Source organism: the organism of the source record quoted next, unplaced genomic scaffold (genome assembly GCF_019419815.1).
Source record: "Pyrus x bretschneideri cultivar Hongxiangsu unplaced genomic scaffold, Pyrus_bretschneideri_v1 Contig21, whole genome shotgun sequence".
Classification (NCBI taxonomy): domain Eukaryota; kingdom Viridiplantae; phylum Streptophyta; class Magnoliopsida; order Rosales; family Rosaceae; genus Pyrus; species Pyrus x bretschneideri.
Window position 1 is genome coordinate 4,629,167 of NW_025999513.1, and position 12,955 is coordinate 4,642,121.

The following is a 12,955-nucleotide window of genomic DNA, read 5'->3' on the forward strand; positions in this document are numbered from 1 at the left end:
TGATCACACCGCGCTTGGACGGCTGACCTTAACCAAGTTCTAAGACTACTGGCAGCATGCCCCCCAACCCCAAAAAGTAATCAGTTCCATTCTTTGCAAGAACACGCCACCTTGGTTGTTGAATTTGAAAGGAAGTTGGAAGAACCAAAACTTTGGTTGGGCCACAATCTACAGATATTGTAATGCAGCATACTGTAGTGGCCCATACAGGTAGAACAGCTACCTAATCAAAATCAACCTACACTAGGAAGTTCTTGCTGGCTTCCTCAGTTTCTACGCAACAAATCTACATCTATGTACAAGAATTCTTGCAAAAAAACTCCTTACAAGTTCTAACATCCGATATCAACGTTGCTATGCGATTCTCATTTTCCCTCCCTGGTTTACACATGCAACCCACATGAAGGAAACAACACTAGGACTTGTCTACTGCTGGAAGTGAAAGCTTCTAATCGCGGTTTAGCAAACAAAATGGTTGAATGCAACCGTTAACAAAAAGGTGCCTAGTCCAAACCAAGGGAGTTTTGAGGTATACTTAACCTTTAGAGATGCTTTACATCATTAAGCACGGTCCATGACTCATAATAACCTGAAGAAAGATATAGACCTTCTTGCTAAACTTTGATGATAGTAGTTATATTAACACCTAGTGCTTGTTCCACAGTCACAAAGGAGCAACCTTTCCGTTGCACTAAGGCTCGCCCTCTGGACCAAAAGGGTACTTGTTTTAGAAAATTAGTCTTCGCACCCAAACCAACTAGGGAAATGACATATTCATAGAATCCTAAATACTCTAACTGATCAAGGAACATACAACTCATTCTTATTCACGCTATTGGATCAAAATGCAACAACTAATACTCAAATGCGAACTATTGCCTTTATGTTTCGAATAATTATCATCTGTTGGATCATAAACCAAAAGTTATTGGGCATTGAAGACTACGATGAAAAATAACTAACATAGCAACTTGCAGAGAAACATTCACGAATGATATGCACAAACAGTCAATCCAGGGCATACGAATAATCAAATTCATCGCCTTTAACTTCAGATTCAAAAGCATACCGAAATTCAAAACACAAAGGCAACACCAAACTTAATCAAAACAATATAGCTATATAATTAAACTGGGTAGAACTCTATATATTTTCCGAGAACGATACATAATCCAGCATTGCAGTTGTACAAACTTTTCTAACATTTAGTAGTTTCAGGAAGAAGCATTTCATCCCCCCAAACACATTAATTCAACAGAATTTAACCGATTCATTCGAAATGTGATCAGATCTGAACAGACCCACCGTAACCTCACTATTACAAAGCAGTAAATTTTGGAAAAATCAAGCGTTTTCACGAAACCTGGCGGAGCAGCAGCCTCCGGTTCGTGGCCAACCCGACATTCTTCGCGGCCCGATAGTCGCGGGCACCCGAGTCCGACTCGTCGTGGTACCAACCGACCGATTTCTGAGCTTCCAGAACAATCTGCGATATACCTGAACAGAATTCGGCCCCCCAAAACACAAAATTAGAAGAAAAAAATCGCAATTAAAAAGAAAAAAAAAAAAAGAAGTGAAAAAAATGGTACCTTGTTTAACGGTCTGTCTGTTTTGGCGGATCTCGTGGATGGTGGCGGAGATTTTCCAGTAGAGAGGGCGGCCGATGTAGAAAAGGACGAGAACAACCAGAGCTATGATTACTATGCGGAAGGTGATCCTTGCTGCCGGCGAAGCCATTTTCGTCTGCTTTTCAAGCCCTCCGTTGCTTGGGTGTTTTGTTATGTCAGTTGGGCGTTGGCTTTGGCGTTGGAGGGGAAAGTAGATTTTGTTGTTTGGTGTGTGAGGAGGGTGGGGGTTTCCAAGTATAGTCTAGTCCGTGTAGGCAAGGTTACGTTATTCCGCAATTGGATTGCTAACAAAAATGGTTCTTTTGGTATATAACTAGAGATGATTAACTATAACACAAGTTGGTGATCCGGTGGTAAATGACGAATTACAAGGCTTCTTTAAAACTAAAAATTGAAGGTCTCGAGTTCGAAGCCCGTTGCTAGTGTCGAAGCCAGAGGGGGAGGCTGAAATGTCTATCTGAGCGATTATCAGAAAAATTTAATTATGTTTGTAAAGATGATTAATAAATTGAACGGCTCCAATTATAAATTTCAACTATGAAAACATGTTATTTGTAAGTGGAAGAATGAATTAATCGAACTTAAGACCTCTTACATTTCAACTATGAAAATATGTTATTTGTAAGTGGAAGAATGAATTAATCGAACTTAAGACCTCTTACTTGCAAAGATGATTAATAAATTGAACGGCTCCAATTATAAATTTCAACTATGAAAACATGTTATTTGTAAGTGGAAGAATGAATTAATCGAACTTAAGACCTCTTACATTTCAACTATGAAAATATGTTATTTGTAAGTGGAAGAATGAATTAATCGAACTTAAGACCTCTTACTTGCAAGTGAAGAGGAATACCACTAGACCGTAATACTAAATGGCACATGAAATAAATTTATTATAATTGAACAAGCAACCCTAGATTGAGAAGGAGCAAGAAACCTAAATATTATTCCTCATAAAAGCTAACTCAAAACATTAACCTTAAAACCATCCCTAAGAGCAATTTCACCCCTAAAGACTTTGCACCAATGAATTAATCGAACTTAAGACCTCTTACTTACAAGTGAAGAGGAATACCACTAGACCGTAATACTAAATGGCACATGAAATAAATTTATTATAATTGAACAAGCAACCCTAGATTGAGAAGGAGCAAGAAACCTAAATATTATTCCTCATAAAAGCTAACTCAAAACATTAACCTTAAAACCATCCCTAAGAGCAATTTCACCCCTAAAGACTTTGCACCAGCACCCAGCTCATTTATCCACTTAAGTAAACAGTAATAGACCCCAGTGAACAGTAATAGGCCAAAGTATCTCCACCCCTAACAAAAAATAACCTAGTCAATTTTATTAAAATATTATTAATTTTTATTATAAAATAATAATTTGGTTTTTTTAATTTTTTTTGACTTCTTTTCTCTAACACCCCTCCCGTCTTTTTCTTCTTCTTCTTATTCTTCCCACTTTTCCTAGTTTTTTCTTCTCTCTGTACACCATCTTCTTCTTCTTCTTCTTCTTCCTTTTTTTCTCCTCTCTGTACACCATGTCGTCGAATCTACCCTATTCTGAACATGGACACCCACCATCCTGGACCTGCGCACACCGTAAACCCCCAAAAATCAACACTTACATATTCAAAAATTCATCGAAAATATACAAAACGGGAAAAAAAATTCCAGTTGCAGGAAGATCCGAGTTAATCAACCGATCGACGATGATCCGAGTTGCAGGAAGATCATGATTTGGAAGGGGGACATGGTGTTGAATATATGGATTTATCAGGGGAAGGGGGTTGATGGGGTTCCAGGGATTGAGATGGGTTACAGGGATCGGGATGGGATTCTAGGAGTCGGATGGGGTTCCAGATGAGAGAGACTGTAGCCATGACGTTAGCAAGACGTCAGATGAGCCGTCTCCTTCCTCTGTCGATTTTAGGCCGACCTGTGGACTAGCTTGGGTTGGATGCCAGTCTTTTCCACGGGCTGGAGTGGATTGGCTGAGTCTCAGCTTGTTTTTTCCACTGGGTGCCGGCCTCTTTTGCTTCCGGTGGAAGTGCTATAAAGGAGATGTCAAATACACAAAATAGAACTAAAAGACATCAGGTGTTCTTAATAGAGATGTCATAGATGACGCTGTAGCTATTTGACTCATTGCTTTCAAACTGTTTTTTTTACAGCAAACAAAGATGGAGTCAAATATATTAATTTTTAATGCACGGATGCCATTAATAATAGGATAAAAAGTAAATGACGGAGATCATATCCGGATCCTTTCCTTGAGGATCTTCGAGATCCACTAATCCTGAACGTTCAATATACAATGAATGGTCAAGATTTGAAAAGAAAAAAAAATCGTTATTTTGCGCGCAGCCCGTAATCCCACGACCGCCATCATGCTTGGACTTGGCCGTTGACTTGTCGGAAACCCACGTCGCTGCAGCAACAGACTCGCCTGCATCCACCTGCTGCCTCACATCGCAACATCCACCTACTAATCTGACCTGTTGCATCCACATGTTGCCCCCACATCGCCGCAACACCAAATTCGCCTGCATTCACCGTCCGTCGATATCAACAACCCATTACACCATCTCGAACCCCCTCCCAGATAGAAGCTCTGCACCTACTGCACCAGCACCGACAATCCGCTTCTTCTTCAGCCACATACTTGAATCGTGACCGTTCATGGTGCGTTGAACTTGAACGCTCAGAATTAGAGGATCCCGAAAGTAGGGATGATCTCCATCCAAAACTAAAATCAAGTATAATTATTTTTGATAGTTAATGTAACTATGGGGCCCACTAAAATCAAGTTTATATATTTTAATTTTGACATATTATATTTAATGTCTAAAGAGGCAAATATCAAAATTATGGGATTATGGCCAGCTTACATATGTTTGAACCCAGAATTAATCAAAACCATAATTTCGTATCCAGTTCTCTCTCTTTCTTAACTTTCAGCCTTCTCTTCTCTGAGCAGCAGCAGCAGCAGCAGCAGCAGCAGAAGAAAATCCATTCGTAAACCATCAGGTGTGTTTCTTTTTTCTTGTTCTTGTCTATTTATTTATTTTCTAGGTTTCTTTCAGACTTCAGATTATCTTGTTTGTTCTATGAATTGCGGTTTTATGGGCTTACTCAAAGTTATCCCCTTTTCCTAGTTTTTGGCCACAATTTCTCTCGTTTTTCTTTGTTTTTGCTGACAAGTTCTCTCCTTTTTCTTTGTTTCTTGCTCAAAGCTCTCACCTTTATCAACAATGGCGATGCTATCTCGGGCTTTTCGACTCGTTACAAGTAAGCAGCGTGTTTTAGAGCCCCTATAGCTTCTGCTGCGGCTGCCAACCGAGACTTTAACAGACATCATCAATGTTGTCATCAATTCCGTAGGAGGTGGAGCTCCTCCTCCGCCTTCTCCTTTGTGGCCGACAATGTCACCACCAACTTCGTTAACTTGTCTCTCACCGATTTGGAGTGTTTGGACGATATGCAACACCAACCGGCGGATTTCGACCAAACCTACCAGAAGATGTTGGTGCACAAAACCATGTTGGAGAATTCAGTGAAGATGGCTTCCGAAGTGGCCATATCCGGTAACATGGTGGCTGAAATCAAGGCCCAGGACCAAGATACTGGCAGTTTTCCCTATGTCATCCCGCTCACCGCAGTCATAGAGCACTACGCCAATGCCGGAAGAACCAATGATGCTTTCAAAGTGTTCTTGTACATGTTAGAAACCGGGGTGAACCCTAAGGAATACACCTATACTGTAACCATCAAGGCACTTGCTGCTTGCTCCCCAAGCAACCTCAATTTCTCCTTTTTCATTGAGTTTGCGAAGAAGTACATCGTGGAGATGTTGGACAAGGGATTGCGGCCTACTCCCGGGACCTACTTTGCCTTGGTTGAGAGAATTGATGAGGGCAGAGACAGGGAGGAGTTTGTGGAGCTGGTTAAAGCTAAGGGGTTCATGCCAACAGAAGCTGATTTTCGTCAAAGGAAGGTGCTTGAAGATGCAACCAAGAACACCAGTGACAAGGAAATGCAACAAATGTTCGAAAAGATGCGCTCCACTTCGATTAGGAAAGATGCATTGAGGATGTACCATGGTCTGGTAAAGGACGGCCAGGTTGATTAAGCCAATGAGATCTTTAAACAAACCAGGGAGAAGGGCATACTGCCCGACGTGGTCATCCACACTGTCGTGATTGAGGCCTACGCCAATGCTGGGAAGGCTGAGGGTGCTCTCAAGGCTTACAAGCACATGTTGGCCAATGGGATCAAACCCAATTTATATACTTACAGCATTCTCATCCAGGCACTGGCTGCTGACCCGGATTTCATTCAGGATGCCAGGAAATACTTTCTTGAGATGATGGATAACGGAACATGGCCCAATGACGATACTCTCAAAGCCGTGACCAAGGGAGCTGATTCAGAGGACAATGAGTACATGGAGTTTGCTAAGGCAGTGAGCGCTAGGGGGTCACAAATCTGCTACAAGAATACTGGTAAGTACACCAAATGTTTGTTTAGTTTTCTTGCAATATTGATTGATCGCCATGCTCGGTAGTTAGCAATCGATTTTGATATTTCGAGAGAATATAGTTGAAGCACTGAAGTTTTTTGTTTCTCCTTCCATTACATTATCAGGCAAAGAAGAAGAAGACCTGGAAGACATACAAGAAATCTTACACAGGTTAGAATGTGAGATCCCCGTTAAGGCTGAAACATACAATATGGTCATCAAGAGACTCGCTTTCCAGAAACCAGACCCCGTTGCCGTTAAGTATGCCAAGAAGTACTTTCTGCAAATGCTTGACAAAGGAATGGAGCCTGATTCCCCTGCCTACACCTACGTGATGGAGGCCATTGCCTGCCAGTTGGACGATAAGGAGAAGGTGGTGGCGGAGGGCAGGGAGTTTGTGAAGCAAATTAAACATAAGGGGTTTGATCTTGAAAATCAAAAGTACTTTGAATACCACAAACACCTTGAAGAGGCATTCGATGCATATAGGATGTCCAACTATGCCACCAAAACAACTGATGAGGAGATGCGAAAAACCTTCTTCAGGAAACATATAATGGATATGGTCGAAGGTATGGTAGATGACGGCTTTAAGGATGAGGTCAAGGAGCTCTTTGAGCTGTTCTTTGACACAGGCGTACTACCCGCCATTGTCACCCACACCGCTGTCATTGAAGCCTATGCAACTGCCGGCAAGATTAAGGGTGCTCTTGAGGCCTATCAACGCATGTCGGCGGTTGGGGTTATGCCGAACTGCTACACTTATAGTGTCTTCATCAAGGCACTTGCTACTGACCCCAACTTCTTTGGGGATGCCAAGAAGTACTTGCTGGATATGATGGAGAAGGGGATGCATCCCAATGCTGCTACCTACACCGCAGTTTTTGAGGGCTTCGCGAGGCAAGGGGACAGGGCGTTAGAGGACGGGAGTGAGTTTTTACGGGTAATGAAAAGCAAGGGATTTGTGCCGGACGAGGAGGCCGTGGGTGAGGTTCTGAAGGGACGAACTGGAGAAGGGGTTAGCTGCGTCATGAACATTCTGTTTGGCAGTATAACTTGTAGTGAAACCGAAATTCATGCATGTCATAGTACCGAATATTGTTAACCAATTGCGTTAACTTGTAAAAATGTAAAAAGATTACGTTTTCAGATAACGTTTCTATATGAGTGAAACTTTATACAATGTTTCGATTCTGAATGCATAAGATTACATAATTTACATGCGTTAAAAGCTGCCAAGAACCTATAATTTCTCTCTACTTACTGCAGACTTTCTTTAAAAAATGCAGTATAACGTTACAGAATGTATGAAAAACCAGTTTGAATACTATCATCTTGTGAAGCGCAAAACAATGAGCCTTCCTCAGTAGAAGACTCTCCTCCGGCGTAATTTCTGCCTCATCAGGGTAGGAACTTGGTCATCACCAGGAAATTCCCATTGGGCAACGGTCCCATCCCAAGAAGAGCTGACCAAAATGGGATATAGAGGATGCCAACTAGAGTCTCTTACAGGTCCTTCATGATGGTCTAGTTTCGCAACTTGAGCACCAATCACCTTTATAGAACAAAACAAACAAATTACTAGAGGTCGAATACCACATTCTCAAGATATAGCATTTTGAAGCGAGCATGATGGCCGGTTTTACTGGCCTTCATAGTAATAACAAGCCTACAGGCCTAAGTTACGAAACTTTTTAAAGAAAGTGTTAATTTCATTAAGGACTGCCAACCACGATTCTTGCTTTCCTACAAGAAACCTCGTACCATCATTTACTTTTCAAAGCATCTTTATTTTTTTCCTAACTAATCGGAAAGACGAACCAATTATGTATCAACATCCTTTTTACGGTTGGTAGAAATGAATATGAAACAAGATGGCGGAATCATCCCATTACGTTTTCCTTAACAGAATGACATGAGAAAAACATGGTCTTGATGACAAGAAACATAAAAGGTCAGTTATGTACCAGATCATATATATAGACAGAATGATCACTTGAGCCAGTGTAGATGTACTTCTGTCCGGTACTGCAATAAGCAGGATAGAAATTAGAAACATATACAATACACCTAAACAACGGTCAACACAGCCTACTGATTGTATGATATTATCAGAAAAACCAGAAGCCTTAAAACCAAAACAATAGCTAACAAGATTGCGGGTTGAATCCATTCCAGCTGTTTTACTCGACCAACTTCCCTAGGGCTAACATAATCTAATATATGGACTTGGCAGAACTCTGGGATCAAACATAATGAAGAACCAAGACCAGAACATAACTGTGAAAGCAGGAATTGAAACAAACATGTACTCCAGCATCTTTGAATTCGCACAATGTTTTAAAGACAAATTCTAAATACAGGATTAGAATACAACAACAACAACGGAGCCTTATCCCACTAAGTGGGGTTGGCTGTATGAATCCTAGAATACCACTGCGGTCAGTTTTGCACCAAGTCTTCCGTTAGCTCCTAAATACAGGATTATAAGAAAGAAATAAAAATTACCTATATGCTGGAGAAAAGTAACAGCGAATAAAAGTGCACAGGACTGCATGGCCTCTATATGTAGCCAAGGATTGATGATTGGGATGTTTCAAAGTTGTGGCATGAGCTGGGTACTCCATCCACCTGTAATCCCAGTCACGATATGTACGCCTTGGGCTGCTGGTTGGAAAGTTGAAAATCAGTGGCCAAAAAAATATTACGTTGAACCAAGAAAGGGTCTAGACTTTAGGCTCTGAGCCAGTACCTAAATAACAAAAGTCATTCGACAAGAATGTGAACACAGACAAGCACGAGCAGACGGGTTCAAAATTCAAATTAAGATCCATGAACTGCATGCTTTAATATGGTACAAATAGAATGGTTCAACAAAAATAAGAGATATCCCAGCACGCCCTAATAATAGAAGCTGCTGTACTCGCTTGATCTCACAAAGCTGCTTTAATATGATAAATGGTTACTATAATTGACGTTGAGATTAAACCCAAAATAGTCCTCTGTTCCCCGGTATTTTAGACCATATAAACTTGAAGCATGAAACATCAATTTAACCACATTATTCTAAGCCCAAATACCACAAAACTATTTTCCACACTACAAAATAGTATAGAGTCAAAATAATGGGAGGACAGTAAGTAAAATTAAGTCAACTTGTCACATGCTGACAGCAGTAAATTTCATATTTCTACAGCACCAAACGGAAGGCCAATAAGTTAACATGAGCAGAAAAGGGAAACAAGTAACGCAGACGTACTAAACGGCTCTAGAGGACATCTTTCTTATATGCCAGAGTTTGGTAGTCTGGTCCTTCCTGTTTGATATCAAGTAGCGCCCATCTCCCCGACTATCAATAAATGTAACACCTTCAAGATGTACCATCAGGACCCCAGCTGCTTTTCCTTTCGTCATTAAGCAGCGTCTATCCCACACCTGTGCAAGAAATAGATAGGCCTAAACTTCATGGGGACTTCATAGCTCAATAGTAAAGAACTTATGAGGCACTTAACCCCAACCCACGAGAGAGATATGACAACATAAAAAAGAAAAGCATCCCATTACTAGGATTTGAGGCTGTACTGAATCTTGAGATTTGAGCAACTCTAGCAAAGAACAAATCGTTCATAACGTCACAGTTTTTAATAGTGACATTTCAGCGACTACAATAACAAATCGTTCATAACCAGAGTTTAAAAAATGAAAAAAAGAGTACCAAACAATGAAGCAATCATGGTTTCTCCATCTTACACCATATAAAGACCAGAGATGAACCTTAGCTTACAGAGGTTGTCGTCATTGCCAGAATATATGAGATGGCCACTCTCATCAGCAAAGCATACAGTGTTTACATCAGACTGCAACAGAGGATGAATAAAATGACCAAATGATGCTTTTAAGTGCCATCCAGAGTCTCCAGAGGAAGGAACCAGTATGGGAGAATCTGTGTCTTCAAAATTATATGTAAATAAAACTCTTCTTCAAAACCACCATCAAGAAGTAATTTGAGTATATTCTTTTGTTAGATCCTTTACCTGGTGTGCTGGTATTTGGTGGCTAACTTTATTTTCTTGTAGATCATAAACATATATTGAAGCATCACTACTTGCAGCTACAAGCTCTCGCCCATCCGTTGAAAATTTAACTGAGAAAATTCCAAACTCATCCTCATCGTCTTCAAAAGAAAAATCTAGACCTTCATGAATTTCCTGAATAAAAGGCAATTTTTTATGTAAAAAAACAGTACGAACTTGAAAGTGACTCTTTGTAGCAATCATAATAGAAAAGCAACCGACTTAGAAGTGAATAATCAATTGATTAGTAAAAATGTAAACTCCAAAAAGTACGAATTCAAGTTATAATGAGCATTATAGGGTGAGCTGTAACATCTTCTGAAGCCATCAATATGCCACAACAGATTATCCAGAAAAAACAATAATTTAGAAACAAAAACATCATCAAATTGGATACTTCCTTTTTCCTTTACCAGAAGATCTCCACCTTGAGATTCAACAGATGGTAGCATATACTACAATTCAGATACCATCACCCTTAACAGATCATCCAAGACAATTATCCCTAGCTAATTTCGGATAAACATCTTCCAGATCTTGTAACATTGAGAAAGATATCTACTTTAAAAGATGATAACAAGGATTCATACAAGATTATGCTGAAAAACAATATAGGTTAATTAAAAAAGAATCCCCAGGAACATTGTTGATTACCAAAGCTGTAGATGAACGAATTAAACTCGTATCTACGAGCTATTTCATATGATACTCAAAGCTAGTAGCACTGAAAGGACCATTAGTTTCACATACCGTAACGTTTGCAAGTGACTCTGTCTTAGAAGATTCCACATTCACAATATTGACAACAGGTGTCATGCTAGCATAAACCTGTATTTTTATCAAATTAGAAGTGTGACCGATTAAGTTAAGAAACTAAGAAAAAGTAAAATCACTACAAAAGATGACAATTATAAATGAGGCTCCATTGGCAGTCAAAACACGCATTAAGATAAATATGGGTTCGGAACTATCAGGACCATGCAGTATTTACATTTATGTGTATATCATCAAGGAAGAATAAGTTCAGATTGTAAAGTCGTAATTATATAGACAAGCTTCTTCTTATTCAACAAAACATCAGAAACTCACAAGATAACGTTGGTCCGGTGATAGAGACGTATCGGTAATTGTCCATCTCAAGCTTTTGGTGAGGATATCCTTCTGAACTTTCCATCCCTTTTCAACATTATATATTCTAATATGGCCTCCCTGTTTTGTTAAAAGAAGAAGAAAATTAGGACTTCAAAACTGCACTTGTGTGCATGCATAGTGGGAAATTGAATTTTAAGTACAACAATTCAAAATCACAACAATAAAAATGAATTATAACATTAAGCTAATAAATTACAATACCTGAAATCCAGCAACAAAAAACAAACCATCATTGGAAAATTGAGAAACATAAGCAGGGCTTCTGGACTGGTCCACCCCCCAAGGACCATTTACGGGCAGATACCGGCTCAAAACATGGCAACAATCTGCCGATGAGAACCTCCCCCGCCCTGAATTTCGCGACCGACCAGCATTTTCATTGTTGAAACCGGTAACCTCAACTTCCAAGGCATATCCCCGCTCAAAAGTTGATGGGGTCTTGATTTATGCTTAGTAAGTTGAGCAATTTCATGATCAAAATCATTGGATACTTCATCAGGTCCTTTACTTGAACCCGAACCTTCAGCAGAATTTCCGCCATCACAGGCGCTATTATCTTTACCAAACGTCGCTATGTAACTCATTTTTTCTAAATTTTACTCAATAACCACTACTCAATGGACCTTCATATCAAGTTATCAATGGAATTTAGTTCTGATTAGGGTAAAACCTGCACAGTAAAAGTGTATAATTCAGAGCTCAGAACTAAAAAGTCCCCAACTTCAAAGTTTAAACCTGAATCATCTTCCTCACAGTTCACACTTCACACAGAGTAAAAACAGAGCTCAGATTAATCCGAAAATTTAACCAAACCCAGACAATTTCAAACAAAAGATTCGAACTTTGAGTTCCCATTCAACATTTGCATGCAAAAGATTACAAATTTAACGGTTGAAGGATAACCAGAGCTACAGTTACTTACCTGCACGAACCGAGCTTCGATCCCTACGAATTGGGACGTGTGAATTTAGACAGAGCCGGAGAGTCGAGCAATCGCCGCCGTGAATGGAAGTTGGGTGGAAGGAGAGATCGTTCACGTGGAACTTACCGGCTGATTTGCATGCGTGTTTGAATGCAGGGCGTCGTCATGCCTAAACAAACGATGATGAGTCTAGAAGGTCCCAGACTCAAAAGAGTGGGACCCTTGCCGGCTGATTTGCTGACCATCCGATTTCCCACCCAACATACAAACAAAATAAAAAAGATAATCTAAGCCGACGTTAAATTTGAAAATTAAATTATATAGTACTAATAGTGAATAATGTTTAATTAATAATTAAATCATCAATGAGAATATTGTTGGTTTCTACAATTTGTATTATATTTTTAATAGAAGTAGGATCAACTACGAGCCTTATCTCTATTAAAAAAATATGTTAATAAATTATAAGAATAACGCTTCTGAAATTTCTTATAATTTGTGATCGGAAGATTCAAAGTTCAGCCAAAATATATAAACAATATTATAACCACCAAATCTCACTCGCATCTTCAAGAAGTTTTCTTTTCTTATTTGATTCTTGTTAATTATTTATCAAGATTATTGTACTTAATTAATTATGAAAAAAATAG

General features: G+C 39.6%; 2 protein-coding genes and 1 pseudogene across 2 annotated transcripts; 1 reads left to right on the plus strand and 2 right to left on the minus strand.

Annotated features, from left to right (window-relative positions):
• Positions 1–1,123: 1,123 nt before the first annotated feature.
• Positions 1,124–1,881, minus strand: LOC103958534. The gene is made up of 2 exons (XM_009370801.2): positions 1,590–1,881; positions 1,124–1,497 (listed from the first exon to the last, which is right to left on the minus strand). The coding sequence occupies exons 1-2, from the start codon at positions 1,735–1,737 to the stop codon at positions 1,355–1,357; spliced, it is 291 nt and encodes a 96-aa protein (XP_009369076.2). The 5' UTR covers positions 1,738–1,881; the 3' UTR covers positions 1,124–1,354.
• Positions 1,882–3,389: 1,508 nt separating this feature from the next.
• On the plus strand, positions 3,390–7,263 carry LOC103958585 (pentatricopeptide repeat-containing protein At5g65560-like). The gene is made up of 6 exons (XM_048584256.1): positions 3,390–3,492; positions 4,598–4,666; positions 4,873–4,927; positions 5,021–5,683; positions 5,795–6,141; positions 6,284–7,263. The coding sequence occupies exons 1-6, from the start codon at positions 3,390–3,392 to the stop codon at positions 7,261–7,263; spliced, it is 2,217 nt and encodes a 738-aa protein (XP_048440213.1).
• Positions 7,264–7,301: 38 nt separating this feature from the next.
• LOC103958533 lies at positions 7,302–12,531 on the minus strand (annotated as a pseudogene).
• Positions 12,532–12,955: the final 424 nt, after the last annotated feature.